The sequence below is a fragment of the Salmo trutta genome, chromosome 9, assembly GCF_901001165.1.
Source record: "Salmo trutta chromosome 9, fSalTru1.1, whole genome shotgun sequence".
In the NCBI taxonomy this organism is placed as follows: Eukaryota; Metazoa; Chordata; class Actinopteri; order Salmoniformes; family Salmonidae; genus Salmo; species Salmo trutta.
This window is the reverse complement of record NC_042965.1, coordinates 22,399,513-22,413,563: the sequence shown is the minus strand read 5'-3', so window position 1 is coordinate 22,413,563 and position 14,051 is coordinate 22,399,513. Positions and strand designations below refer to the sequence as shown.

The 14,051-nt window shown below is 42.7% G+C and overlaps 2 protein-coding genes across 5 annotated transcripts in view; one reads left to right on the top strand and one right to left on the bottom strand.

Moving 5' to 3' along the window:
* emid1 (EMI domain containing 1) overlaps positions 1–7,351 on the top strand; it is a 98,871-nt gene extending 91,520 nt beyond the window's left edge. For 2 of the 4 annotated variants that reach the window (XM_029763049.1, XM_029763048.1), the window contains 2 exons: positions 1,892–1,982; positions 5,402–7,018. In XM_029763049.1, the coding sequence (XP_029618909.1) occupies positions 1,892–1,982; positions 5,402–5,541 (231 nt within the window). In that variant the 3' untranslated portion in view covers positions 5,542–7,018. Of the gene's footprint in view, positions 1–1,615; positions 1,701–1,891; positions 1,983–5,401; positions 7,019–7,172 lie in introns of those variants that run through there. The other 2 variants (XM_029763051.1, XM_029763050.1) reach the window with 2 other exon arrangements.
* On the bottom strand, positions 6,347–10,093 carry rhbdd3 (rhomboid domain containing 3). Its single transcript, XM_029763053.1, has 5 exons — positions 9,470–10,093; positions 8,984–9,367; positions 8,746–8,872; positions 8,314–8,559; positions 6,347–7,376 (listed from the first exon to the last, which is right to left on the bottom strand). Exons 1-5 carry the CDS (start codon positions 9,630–9,632, stop codon positions 7,208–7,210), a joined length of 1,089 nt encoding a protein of 362 aa, XP_029618913.1. The 5' UTR covers positions 9,633–10,093; the 3' UTR covers positions 6,347–7,207.
* Between the last annotated feature and the right edge of the window lie 3,958 nt (positions 10,094–14,051).

Genomic DNA, 14,051 nt, shown 5'->3' with positions numbered 1-14,051 from the left:
TGTGAACTCAGCTCTAACAACCGTTATGTAGATACAGTATACTGAGACTTCAGAAGGTTATTTTCAACCGTTTTAGAAAATCACTCTGAAATGCAACAGAAACTTGTCTGGCTGAATAGCTGCTCATCTTGATTAAGTCCAGAAGGAATGCAGATGGCATGGTCAAACCTGAGGCCCTGGACCGTCTCCTCCACTTTTGTTATGTCAACAACATGGGAATGTCCTGTGATGTGCATGCTATTTTGCACAGCATGGCAAAGACTGGCCTGGTATGGCAGCATGGCCAGAGAACAAGGGAGACAGAGAGATACAGGGGAGGGATAAGGTACAGATGTAGGATCTTAATTTGATCACTATTTTGTGGCTGAGAATCTTCCTGCACAGCAGGAAATGCAAACTTATAGTGTATTCAAGGTTTAAAAAGGCTTCTAAAGTTTGTAATTTCCACTTTAAAATGTCAGACTTGATTTGCCCTAATGGAAAATGTATCAATCACTACAAAAAATGTTCATTTACATAATAATTCACACATTTCCTGTTGCTGCAGGAACATGTTTTACTGCTGTAGCAAACTGTCTTAAATTGTCACGTCTACACCCGCTCCACCTCTCTGGCACTCGTTGTCGTCAGTTTACTCATTATTACTCACACCTGCCACCATCGTTACGCCCACCTGCGCCTCATGAGACTCACCTGGACTCCCTCACCTCCCCTATATCTGTAACTCCCTTGGGTTCTTTCCCCAGGCGTTACCGATTCTGTTCCTGTGTTATATGTCTGTACGCTACTCGTGTTTTTTGTTTTGTTCCATGTTCGTTTATTTATTAAATTCACTCCCGGTACTTGCTTCCCAATTATTAGCGTACTCGTTGGAGAATAACGGCTCGCCAAAGGAAGCAACAGGGATTTTCTTTTTCTTCTTTTTACTGGTGACGTCGGGTCCAAGGGCGGCTGCTGACGCAACCGGGGATGCCTCAGCTAGCTCGTCAGGCTCCCATGCCTCAGCTGGCTCGACAGGTTCTCAAACCTAGGTTGGCTCGTCAGGCTCCCATGCCTCAGCCGGCTCTACAGGTTCACGCGCCTGGTCCTCGGGACCATCCCTCTGGTCGGCGTCCTGCGCCTGGTGCCGCGCGTTAGGGAGGGGGTACTGTCACGTCTACTACCGCTCCCCCCCTCTGGCACTCATTGTCGCCAGTTTATTCATTATTACGCATACCTGCCACCGTCGTTACGCGCACCTGCGCCTCATGAGACTCACCTGGACTCCATCACCTCCCTGATTACCTTCCCTATATCTGTAACTCCCTTGGGTTCTTTCCCCAGGCGTTATCGTTTCTGTTTCAGTGTTTCATGTCTGTACGCTACTCGTGTTTCTTGTTTTGTTCCATGTCCGTTTATTTATTAAATTCACTCCCGGTACTTGCTTCCCGATTAGTAGCGTACACGTTACACAAATTAAGATCCTACATCTGTAAAGGGTGCGGGGTGGGTACGTGGACTGGTTTTAACCTTCTAACTACTGTATTAGTTGAACAGAGAGAAAATGACTTGCACCTTGGCGAGCAATTTGTTTGGCTTGTGCTCCTTACCTTGACGGCTATATCTATCTTCACAGGGGGACGGGATACATCAGATCAGAGAAGCGCTGAAGATCTTAGCTGAGAGGGTTTTAATCCTCGAGACTATGATCGGTATTCATGGTGAGTAGGAGGCCTGAGGCAGCAGGGTCAGCTTTAGGCAGGGGTCAGACGAGGCTGGGTGTCACCCCACCCTCCTCCACTCCTGAGCCGTGGGACAGTGGGTATGGCCAGAGGCAGACAGCCCCAGGACCAGGCCTGGTGTGTCCACTCCCCACCCCTCACCCAGTCCCCTTGTCACTGTTCTCTGATAGGACATTAGTTTGAAGATGTTCCAAGACTTGCAGGCAGACCTGGAGCTTCTGGCTCGCAGGGTGACACTGCTGGAGGCTATCATCTGGCCAGGTAACGCTGGTAACCATCCTCACCCCCAGGTCACACTAGTACATTATCTACTGCATTAGGCATACAAGGACCATATGAAAAATATATATTTTATGTCTGTTTTGATTTAAGAGTTGTTTGTGTAACTGGACTCACATTAGTAGGCACCTACTAGTACAATCGTATTAATTCACTAAATAGCTGATGTAACTCAAAGACTTAGACTTGTCTAGATCACTTTCATAGTTAGGCACATCATAATGATGGATACAGTGCATTCTGAAATTATTCAGACACCTTGACTTTTTCAAACTGTTGTTACATTACAGCTTTACTCTAAAATGTAAAAACAAATCCTCATCAATCTACACCCATACCTCATAATGACAAAGCAAAAACGGGTTTTTAGAAATGTTTGCAAATGTATTAAAAATAAAAAACAGAAATATTACATTTACATAAGTATTCAGACCCTTTTCTCAGTACTTTGTTGAAGCACCTTTGGCAGTGATTACCTGCTCGAGTCGTCTTGGGTATGACACTACAAGCTTGGCACACCTGCATTTGGGGAGTTTCTCCCATTCTTCTCTGTAGATCCTTTCAAGCTCTGTCAGGTTGGATTGGGAGCGTCGCTGCACAGCTATTTTCAGGTCTCTCCAGAGATGTTCGATTGAGCACTGGCTGGGCCACCCAAGGGCATTCAGAGACTTGTCCCGAAGCCACTCCTGCGTTGTCTTGGCTGCATGCTTAGGGTCATTGTCCTGTTGGAAGGTGAACCTTCGCCCCGGTATGAGGTCCTGAGTGCTCTGGAGCAGGTTTTGATCAAGGATCTCTCTGTACTTTGCTCCGTTCATCTTTCCCTCGACCCTGACTAGTCTCCCCGTCCCTGCCGCTGAAAAACATCCCCACAGCATGATGCTGCCACCACCATGCTTCAGCGTAGGGTTGGTGCCAGTTTTCCTCCAGGCATGACGCTTGGCATTCAGGCAAAAGAGTTCAATCTTGGTTTCATCAGACCAGAGAATCTTTTTTCTCATGGACTGAGAGTCTTTAGGTGCCTTTTGGCAAACTCCAAGTGGGCTGTCATGTGCCTTTTACTGAGGAGTGGCTTCCATCTGGCCAGTCTACCATAAAGGCCTGATTAGTGGAGTACTGCAGAGATGGTTGTCCTTCTGGAAGGTTCTCCCATCTCCACAGAGGAACTCTGGAGCTCTGTCAGAGTGACCACCGGTTCTTTGTCACCTCCCTGACCAAGGCCCTTCTCCTTGATTGCTCAGTTTGGCCCGGGCGGCCAGCTCTAGGAAGAGTCTTGGTGGTTCCAAACTTCTTCCATTTAAGAATGATGGAGGCCACTGTGTTCTTGGGGACCTTCAATGCTGCAGAAATTTTTCGGTAACCATCCCCAGATCTGTGACTCGACACAATCCTGTCTTAGAGCTCTACGAACAAGTCCTTCAACCTCATGGCTTGGTTTTTGCTCTGACATGCACTGTCAACTGTGGGACCTTATATAGACAGGTGTGTTCCTTTCCAAATCATGTCCAATCAATTGAATTTACCACAGGTGGACTCCAATCAAGTTGTAGAAACATCAAGGATAATCAATGGAAACAGGATGCACCTGAGCTCAATTTCATAGCAAAATGTATGTAAATAAGGTATTTATGTTTTATACATTTGCAAAAATGTCTAAACCTATTTTCGCTTTGTCATTATGGGGTATCTTGTGTAGCTTGAGGAAAAAATGTATTTAATCAATTTTAAAATAAGGCTATAATGTAACAAAATGTGTAAAAAGTCAAGGTGTCAATACTTTCCGAATGCACTGTACGGCAACATCATATAAACCCAGCAAAAAAAGAAACGTCCCTTTTTCAGGACCCTGTCCTTCAAAGATAATTCGTAAAAATCCAAATAACTTCACAGATCTTCATTGTAAAGGGTTTAAACAATGTTTCCCATGCTTGTTCAATGAACCATAAACAATTAATGAACATGCACCTGTGGAACGGTCGTTAAGACACTAACAGCTTACAGGCGGTATGCAATTAAGGTCACAGTCATGAAAATGTAGGACACTAAAGAGGCCTTTATACTGACTCTGGAAAAACACCAAAAGAAAGATGCCCGGGGTCCCAGCTCATCTGCATGAATGTGCCTTAGGCATGCTGCAAGGAGTCATGAGGACTGCAGATGTGGCCAGGGCAATAAATGTCAATGTCCATACTGTGAGACGCACTAAGACAGCGCTACAGGGAGACAGGACGGACAGCTGATCGTCCTCGCAGTGGCAGACCACATGTAACAACACCTACACAGAATAGGTACATCAGAACATCACACCTGCGGGACAGGTACAGGATGGAAACAACAACTGCCTGAGTTACACCAGGAATGCACAATCCCTCCATCAGTGCTCAGACTGTCCGCAATAGGCTGAGAGAGGCTGGATTGAGGGCTGGTAGGCCTGTTGTAAGGCAGGTCCTCACCAGACATCACTGGCAACAACGACGCCTATGGGCATAAACCCACCATCGCTGGACCAGACAGGAGTGGCAAAAGTGCTCTTCACTGACGAGTCGCTGTTTTGTCTCACCAGGGGTGATGGTCGGATTCGCATTTATCGTTGAAGGAATGAGCGTTACACTGAGGCCTGTACTCGAGCGGGATCGATTTGGACGTGGAGGGTCTATCATGGTCTGGGGCAGTGTGTTACAGCATCATCGGACTGAGCTTGTTGTCTTTGCAGGCAATCTCAACGCTGTGCATAAGACATCCTCCTCCCTCATGTGGTACCCTTCCTACAGGTTCATCCTGACATGACCCTCCAGCATGACAATGCTACCAGCCATACTGCTCGTTCTGTGCATGATTTCCTGCAAGACAGGAATGTCAGTGTTCTGTCATGGCCAGTGAAGAGCCTGGATCTCAATCCCATTGAGCACGTCTGGGACCTGTTGGATCGGAGGGTGAGGGCTAGGGCCATTCCCTCCAGAAATGTCCGGGAACTTACAGGTGCCTTGGTGGAAGAGTGGGGTAACATCTCACAGCAAGAACTGGCAAATCTGGTGCAGTCCATGAGGAGGAGATGCACTGCAGTACTTAATGCAGATGGTGGCCACACCAGATACTGACTGTTACTTTTGATTTTGACCCTCCCTTTGTTCAGGGACACATTATTCCATTTCTGTTAGTCACATGTCTGTGGAACTTGTTCAGTTTATGTCTCAGTTGTTGAATGTTATGTTCATACAAATATTTATACATGTTAAGTTTGATGAAAATAAACGCAGTTGACAGTGATAGGACATTTCTTTTTTGCTGAGTTTAAATGCTTTATCATATGTAATAATGTGCTCTATTAACTAACTATTTTATATTTATGTCTCATATATGTATGCATAGGGTAGCATGGCCCCAACTCTTTGTTTCTTCAACAGAGCCTGATCTAGGGTCTGGAGATGGTCAATTTGGGACTGCGTCCCCAGGTGCTTTCTACAGGGATAAGCGAGCAGGGGCCGAACCCTATCGGCTCGTCTCCCCTCCTCTGTCCTCAGACACCAACGTTCAGGGGAAGTAGCATTGTTCCCTGCTGCATCGCTGAGGATCACAGGCTGGGTTTAACTACCCCCTCCCTTAGGTCTCTCTGGCACTCTACTGATCCAGACCTTATCTGATACCCTCTGTGGGCTGTACCATCAGACGAAAGGTGGGGGACACCTCAGGGAAGCTCCACTGGTGCTCCGGAGTCTGCCCACCTCCATTGGGAACCAGTACCAGCCACCTTTACCCCAACATACACCTCCCCGTAGACCCATGGCTCCCCCTGTGTCCCATTCCTGTTCCCCCTGTGTCTCATTCCTGATCCCCGTGTCCCATCCCTGTGGCTACAGCTAGGAAATATTTCAAGAAAATATCCTATAGGCCCCTGGAAAACATGCAAACATTAAAAAGCTTGATATGTTCAATGGTGCTCAATCATCTGAAAACAATTCTGGACTATAAGGGTCATTGCAGGATAGTAAAAATTGTGGTAAATTAAAGGAGGAATTAAGTTTAAAAGAAAAGACTGGCTCTGAGAATTTGTTTAGACTAACAATGTTGGGAATCTGAGGTTTACTTATTTAAATATATTGAGCATGTATAGACTGCAAGGCACACGTACTCAAAAAAACTCCTCTTATATTCCTTTTGTTTTGTTTCTATAATATTGTGTTGTTACTCCTTGCTATGTAGTGCACTATAAAGATGAAGACATGACACACCTTTCCTATTGAGATGTCAGTTAGTAGTACCACGTTATGGAAAGCATTGCTTATCAGTGTACAGTATTTGTCTTGGTGTCTGATAACCACCCCTTTAAATCAAACAAATCCAACAAGAGATTGAATTGTATTTATTTTATTCACATTTTATTGTAGATTTGTTGGTGCACAAAAAAAATGCAGTTATGTGCTACCTGTTTCTACATTCTTAAACAATATTTGTTCTCAACAGCAGTGCTGGAATACAAAACTCATACCCATATAGTTAAGTATCTCCTTTACCAAAACTGATATGTGATCAAATTCCTGCATTTATTTCAAACCCCAAACTGCAGCTCCTGCATAAACTGGCAGTAGTTCACTTATTTTAAACCCATAAGCTAAAGCAATGACATCTCTAAGAACCCCCACTCATGGGACACGTGTATCTTTCTCCTACAGCAGCTTCAGTCCTACGCATACACACCACACGGTAGTACAGGACCTGTTGATGCAACTTGAATACATTTTTGTGTAACTTTGTACCACTATTACGTTCTTATACTTAGACTGATTTCCCTGTCACAGTAAAAAAAAACTGCTTCTTTGATAATTTGTTTCTTTATCTTATAATACAAATTTTGTGAATTATTTAAAAAAAGAAATAGAAGCTTATTGTTTTATATGCTGATATACAGTACGTAACATATGTATTTTCCATTTTGGGCATATTTGATATTGCTTGCTAATGTGTTATTGTGCTAAAATAATCTTCTAGATGGTTTTTATAATAAATAATTGTTTTGCTTTTTTAACAGGCCAATTGTCGTTTTTTTCCATAATGACATTTATTTGGGTACTCGTCTTTTCCTTTTAGCCCACAGGGTACATTTTAACACAAGTTCAGCTCAGCAAAACTCAAGAAAATACAAATATCATCATGCTAAATCACACCTTCTGTTCCAAGGTCCAGCTGGCCACCATGTGCTGATCTGACAGGCCTCAGGTATTTCTTGGTGGCAGGGGGATCTTCCCTTTGGATGTCATCACAGCCTCCTCCCCAACTCTGTCATCAATGAGCAGGGAGATGGCGCCATCTAGCTGTCTAGTTGCAGCCAGCGCCACCACAGCTTTATCTGTAGGAAACCCCATCTTCTCCAGTTGCTGAAGCCTGAGAGGGGAAAATAATGTTAAAAAAAGACATACTGCACCAGTCAAAAGTTAACCCCTGGAATGAGTAGGTGTGTTTTCTTTATGTTTACTATTTCATGTACTAAGTCATGTTTTGCAGAGGGGTGAAATACTTATTTCCCTCATTAAAATGCAAATCAATTTATAACATTTTTGACATGCGTTTTTCTGGATATTTTTGTTGTTATTCTGTCTCTCACTGTTCAAATAAACCTACCATTAAAATTATAGACTGATCCTTTCTTTGTCAGTGGGCAAACATACAAAATCAGCAGGGGATCAAATACTTTTTCCCCCCCACTGTACTTTGAAGAATCTGAAATATAAAATATATATGTTTTAAACTTTTTTGGTTACTACATGATTCCATGTGTTATTTCATAGTTTTAATGTCTTCACTATTATTTCTGTAGAAAATAGTAAAAAATAAAGAAAAACCCTTGAATGAGTAGGTGTGTCCAAACTTTAGACTGGTACTGTATGTTTTGCTCAGAAAGTATTTTCTTTGATGATATATTTGATCACAGCTTGCTTTTGGCCGGAATCAAAGTTAAGCATTATATGACAAATTACAAAAATGATTCTTAAAAAAAGACAGTACATACACTGAGTGTACAAAACATTGTTCTTTAGGCCTCTCGAGTGGAGAACTGTAACACACGTTTTTCACACTCAACAGTTTCCCGTGTGTATCAAGAATGGTCATCCAGCCAACTTGACACAACTGTGTGAAGCATTGGAGTCAACATAGGCCAGCATCCCTGTGGAATGCTTCCAACACCTTGTAGAGTCCATGCCCTGACAAATTGAAGCTGTTCTGTGGGCAAAAGGCTTCCTAATGTTTTGTACACTCAGTGTATAGGCTGCCACAAATATGCTCTTCTATACTAGTAAATGCCCTTGTAAACCTGACTGACCTCAGAAAGGACACTGAGGACTTTGGCACCTCAACTTTGGTCCCTGGTTCCTCAGGAGCATCCTGTAAGGAGGCCAATATCCCCGCCCTCAGCATCTGCTCCTCCAATAACTGGGCCTCTGACACTGCTGCAGACCCGTCCAGCAGCCAATGAGGAACAGACGCTAACCAAGGCTGTGGGTTCACGGGCGGAAAGTCCTCCATGGGGGTTCTGTTAGAGGGAGCTACCTGAGGGAATGGCCCAGATCTGTAATAAACAACAAAGTATCATTGTTTTATTTCACTTTGTCCTGCATTCACTGTACAACCCTGCAACCCTGTACATGTGACTATTAAATTCTCTAATCTCACTCATGCCACCAACTCCATTCCCAGGATAGGTAGTAGTAAATCAGACTTCAACAAGCTACTGTATCTTATGAGTTGTTCTCACCTCTGTGAGGTGTTATAGGTGGGAAGCCTTAGCCTGGAGTAGTAAGGAACATAGGCCCAATCAGGGAGGAAGTTGAAAATCCCAATATTCTCTATTTTCTGCAAAACCCCAATAAAGGATGGACGATCTTTAAACAAAGTTAAGGTACATAATCACAGAATGTAAAAGATATGGCAGAGACAATGGGGACAAAAACACTTTCCAATAATTTGTTGTATTTTTTGGCAGAGAAGGATACAGTTGTGTCCTATCAGTATGGCACAGAAGTGGAGCAAACCCGGTGTGCTTGGAAGCAACACCAGATTGAGGAGTAAGAGAAGCCAGGGCAGGAACCAAACTGGTACACATCTGAGCAGCTTCCTCTGGGTCACCTGACGACACTGGGCTGTAAACAGAGCCAGTTGGGTGGCAGAGGAACCACAAACACGACTAGCCTCATCCCCACTGATGAAGAGTAGGATGGCATACAGTGGAGGCAGGAGAGCTATGGACAGGAGTGAGAGGGCAAGGAAAGCCACTGTGCCCCAGCGTCGCTCCTGGCATGGTCCAAGCAACAGCAGGAGAATTGCGTTGTAGAGAAGAGAGGACAGCTCCTCATGACTAAAGGCATAGAGTGACAGATCTGTGTGTGAGAGAGGGAAGATTACTTTCTATTTTCTATTCAGGGGTAACAAATCAAATTCCATACCTGCTTTACTCTAGGTGTGTCTGGCAGATTACCTACCTCGGCACCCTGGGTACTGTCCACCTGGGCCTAAACTCAGACTGGCTGGAATACCACCAAGCCACATCAGCACCATCAGAGTTAACAGAAACGTTGTTCCAAGAAAGAATCCCGGACGATTCGAGCCAAACCAAAACCATATTGCGCAAATACGGTCAACCATTGTAGCTGACTTACAAGTGCTTGTCGTAAAAGCACTGTAGTAAGCTCTCTAATCAAACAGTTTCCCCATTCAAACGATATTCAGGACACACAGCTCATGCTACGAAGTTCTAATATGTTTTATGGCCAATAAAGACAATGGCACATATTTGACTTGAATATTTCTAAATATGACAACGCCATCTTCGCTTTATAACTGACAATATTCGCTTCATTAACTGACTGACAATATTCAAAATAAGATTACACGACGTATCAGAAAGCGAGCATGATAGCAGCGAGAGGATTCCTACTCGTCCAAGGGTCGAAAGATGTACAATAAGTGTCAGTTAGTTCAATGACATTTAGTTTTTCGTGTTAAAATTCATAAATCATGAACACTCAAGTATTTCCTTAGCCGATAGAAAATGTGCCACTTTGCAACGTATCAACACTTCCTGTTTACGTTCTTGGACGAGTTCATTCACGACTACCTTGACGTAAAACCTCATAGTAAATCGAGTTATTATCATTGACAACATACGGAAAATATTTTTGGGGTGTTTCTGTAATTATTTGATTCATAAAATGTTTCTGCACCCTGATTTTTGTAAATGTGTTGGTCCCCACTGAAATATGGTGTATGCCAGAGACACAGATTGAACCATATCTCAGTGGATTACCACAGCCACAAATTCATACCCCCCTTATTTCTACAATGTATTTGATTAAAATCAGATGTCAAACCAAGCCCTAACCACACTGCTAAACGTATGCCTAACCTTAAATTAAGGCAAAAAAAGATTTTGTTTTCATTAATGTTTTAGATATAGACCAATTTTACTTTGTAGCTGTGGTAACTAGTGAAAACCTAGTGAAAACCTTCTAGTCGGTCTTAAAAACCGAAAATGTGTTACCTCCGATTCGTTCAGTCATTCCTATGGGGAAAATTAACTGGGAAAGAATGGGTTGGGTTGCAAAGTAGGGTTTTGGCATAAACGCCGAAAATAAGGTCTGAGGTTAACACAGGCTTAGGATATCTTATACGTTTTGTTCTATGAGATAATATCAGTCAGTTAACATTACCTTTCTGAATTATGAAGCCTTTATGTGCATTTTTTTAAACAAAAAAATCGTTCCACAATTCACAAAAAGTGACGTTTGCTGATAAAGATTATAGCATAGAACAAAATGTAGGGTGAGTATTGGTTAAGAGGGACACTTAAGCTTTGTAATAGATATCTTTGAATGTGTACAATCCTCGTGCTCCTAGATCTTAGTGCCGCTTTTGATACCATCGATCACCACATTCTTTTGGAGAGATTGGAAACCCAAATTGGTCTACATGGACAAGTTCTGGCCTGGTTTAGATCTTATCTGTCGGAAAGATATCAGTTTGTCTCTGTGAATGGTTCGTCCTCTGACAAATCAATTGTAAATTTCGGTGTTCCTCAAGGTTCCGTTCTAGGACCACTATTGTTTTCACTATATATTTTACCTCTTGGGGATGTCATTCGAAAACATAATGTTAAATTTCACTGCTATGCGGACGACACACAGCTGTACATTTCAATGAAACATGGTGAAGCCCCAAAATTGCCCTCGCTAGAAGCCTGTGTTTCAGACATAAGGAAGTGGATGGCTGCAAATTTTCTACTTTTAAACTCGGACAAAACAGAGATGCTTGTCCTAGGTCCCAAGAAACAAAGAGATCTTCTGTTGAATCTGACAATTAATCTGGATGGTTGTACAGTCGTCTCAAATAAAACTGTGAAGGACCTCGGCGTTACTCTGGACCCTGATCTCTCTTTTGAAGAACATATCAAGACTGCTTCAAGGACAGCTTTTTTCCATCTACGTAACATTGCAAAAATCAGAAACTTTCTGTCCAAAAATGACGCAGAAAAATTAATCCATGCTTTTGTTACTTCTAGGCTCGACTACTGCAATGCTCTACTTTCCGGCTACCCGGATAAAGCACTAAACAAACTTCAGTTAGTGCTAAATACGGCTGCTAGAATCCTGACTAGAACCAAAAAATTTGATCATATTACTCCAGTGCTAGCTTCCCTACACTGGCTTCCTGTTAAGGCAAGGGCTGATTTCAAGGTTTTACTGCTAACCTACAAAGCATTACATGGGCTTGCTCCTACCTATCTTTCCGATTTGGTCCTGCCGTACATACCTACACGTACGCTACGGTCACAAGACGCAGGCCTCCTAATTGTCCCTAGAATTTCTAAGCAAACGGCTGGAGGTAGGGCTTTCTCCTATAGAGCTCCATTTTTATGGAATGGTCTGCCTACCCATGTGAGAGACGCAGACTCAGTCTCAACCTTTAAGTCTTTACTGAAGACTTATCTCTTCAGTAGGTCCTATGATTAAGTATAGTCTGGCCCAGGAGTGTGAAGGTGAACGGAAAGGCTGGAGCAACGAACCGCCCTTGCTGTCTCTGTCTTGTCGGTTCCCCTCTTCCCACTGGGATTCTCTGCCTCTAACCCTTTTACAGGGGCTGAGTCACTGACTTACTGGTGTTCTTCCATGCCGTCCATGGGAGGGGTGCGTCACTTGAGTAGGTTGAGCCACTGACGTGGTCTTCCTGTCTGGGTTGGCGCCCCCCCCTTGGGTTGTGCCGTGGCAGACATCTTTGTGGGCTATACTCGGCCTTGTCTTCGGACGGTAAGTTGGTGGTTGTAGATATCCCTCTAGTGGTGTGGGGGCTGTGCTTTGGCAAAGTGGGTGGGGTTATATCCTGCCTGTTTGGCCCTGTCCGGGGGTATCATCGGATGGGGCCACAGTGTCTTCTGATCCCTCCTGTCTCAGCCTCCAGTATTTATGCTGCAGTAGTTTATGTGTCGGGGGGCTAGGGTCAGTCTGTTACATCTGGAGTATTCTCTTGTCTTATCCAGTGTCCTGTGTGAATGTAAATATGCTCTCTCTAATTCTCTCTTTCTTTCTTTCTTTCTTTCTCTCGGAGGACCTGAGCCCTAGGACTACCTGGCATGATGACTCCTTGCTGTCCCCAGTCCACCTGGCCATGCTGCTGCTCCAGTTTCAACTGTTCTGCCTGCGGCTACGGAACCCTGACCTGTTCACCGGACGTGCTTGTTGCACCCTCGACAATTACTATGATTATTATTATTTGACCATGCTGGTCATTTACGAACATTTTAACATCTTGACCATGTTCTGTTATAATATCCACCCGGCACAGCCAGAAGAGGACTGGCCACCCCTCATAGCCTGGTTCCTCTCTAGGTTTCTTCCTAGGTTTTTGGCCTTTCTCAGGAGTTTTTCCTAGGGAGTTTTTCCCAGCCACCGTGCTTCTTTCACATGCATTGCTTGCTGTTTGGGGTTTTAGGCTGGGTTTCTGTACAGCACTTTGAGATTTCAGCTGATGTACGAAGGGCTATATAAATAAATTTGATTTGATTTGATTTACAATAACACAACCACCAATCAATGCCTGTATGTTAGTAAGGAAGTATGTGATATTATTATTATTATATTTTTTCATAATACAAAAATCAACAACTTACATTGCTACATCAAACATGTCAAACAAAACAAAACACAGGTATTAACAATAAAATACTAAAACGTTTTTTTTTATCTATAAAAATATAAAAAAATAAACATTTCTAGTGCAATTGTATTCACGCTGAAAAATCTCATAATGATTCAGGAAGATGTTATTCTTGTTATTATTCACGAGGGATAATGTCTTAACAAGATTATTAAATTCAATCAAAAATATGTGTAATTTTGGTATAGAATTCTGAAATGTTTGTTTATATATAAAGTATTTGGCAACAAGAATAAAAAAAATCACTATAATTTCAATGGTCTTGTTATCATTGCAGTAGTAACATATTATGTCCTTCATGTCAAAAACATGGGTAGTGTTCATAATGGTAAATAAGTATTCTACAAGGTTTTCCCCAAATTCTGACACAAATTTACATTAGCGGAACAAGTGACTCAGATTCTCACTTTCTTTTTAACAGAAAACGCAAATATCATCAATAGCCACACATTTGGACAACATAGAATTACATGGATATATCATAGGTAGAATTTTAAAGTGCACTTCCTTAAATTTGTTTGGTATACAATATTTATTAGGAAATATACGATAAAAAAAAATGGGTTCAGTTGGTGTGACGTCATCACTGTGGGCGAGGTATCCCGTGTAAAGACACGTGTCTCAATAGGGTACTGAGGTAAATAATGTTAAGGTTATACAAAACGAAGAAAGGATATTCAGTGCATCATTACAATATATTTGTAATGGGATGTAATTGTAAATCAAAATGACTGTAAGTGGTTTTCTTACTACTCTCACCTTTTTACAATATTGACATTTTGAGAGTGTCCCAGTATGCCAATTGCCTAACGTTACTGTCAAACTGGGACACTCCTCTGGACCATTTTAATGCAG

Bases quoted from the DNA above. Each gene is read 5' to 3' on its own strand.
- rhbdd3 (XM_029763053.1), bottom strand. From the start codon at position 9,632: ATGGTTGACCGTATTTGCGCAATATGGTTTTGGTTTGGCTCGAATCGT. The intron at 9,368-9,469 runs GTAGGTAATCTG...TCTCACACACAG, and splicing joins ACAGTACCCAGGGTGCCGAG to ATCTGTCACTCTATGCCTTT. The intron at 7,377-8,313 runs GTCAGTCAGGTT...TTCCCCTCTCAG, and splicing joins TCCTCAGTGTCCTTTCTGAG to GCTTCAGCAACTGGAGAAGA.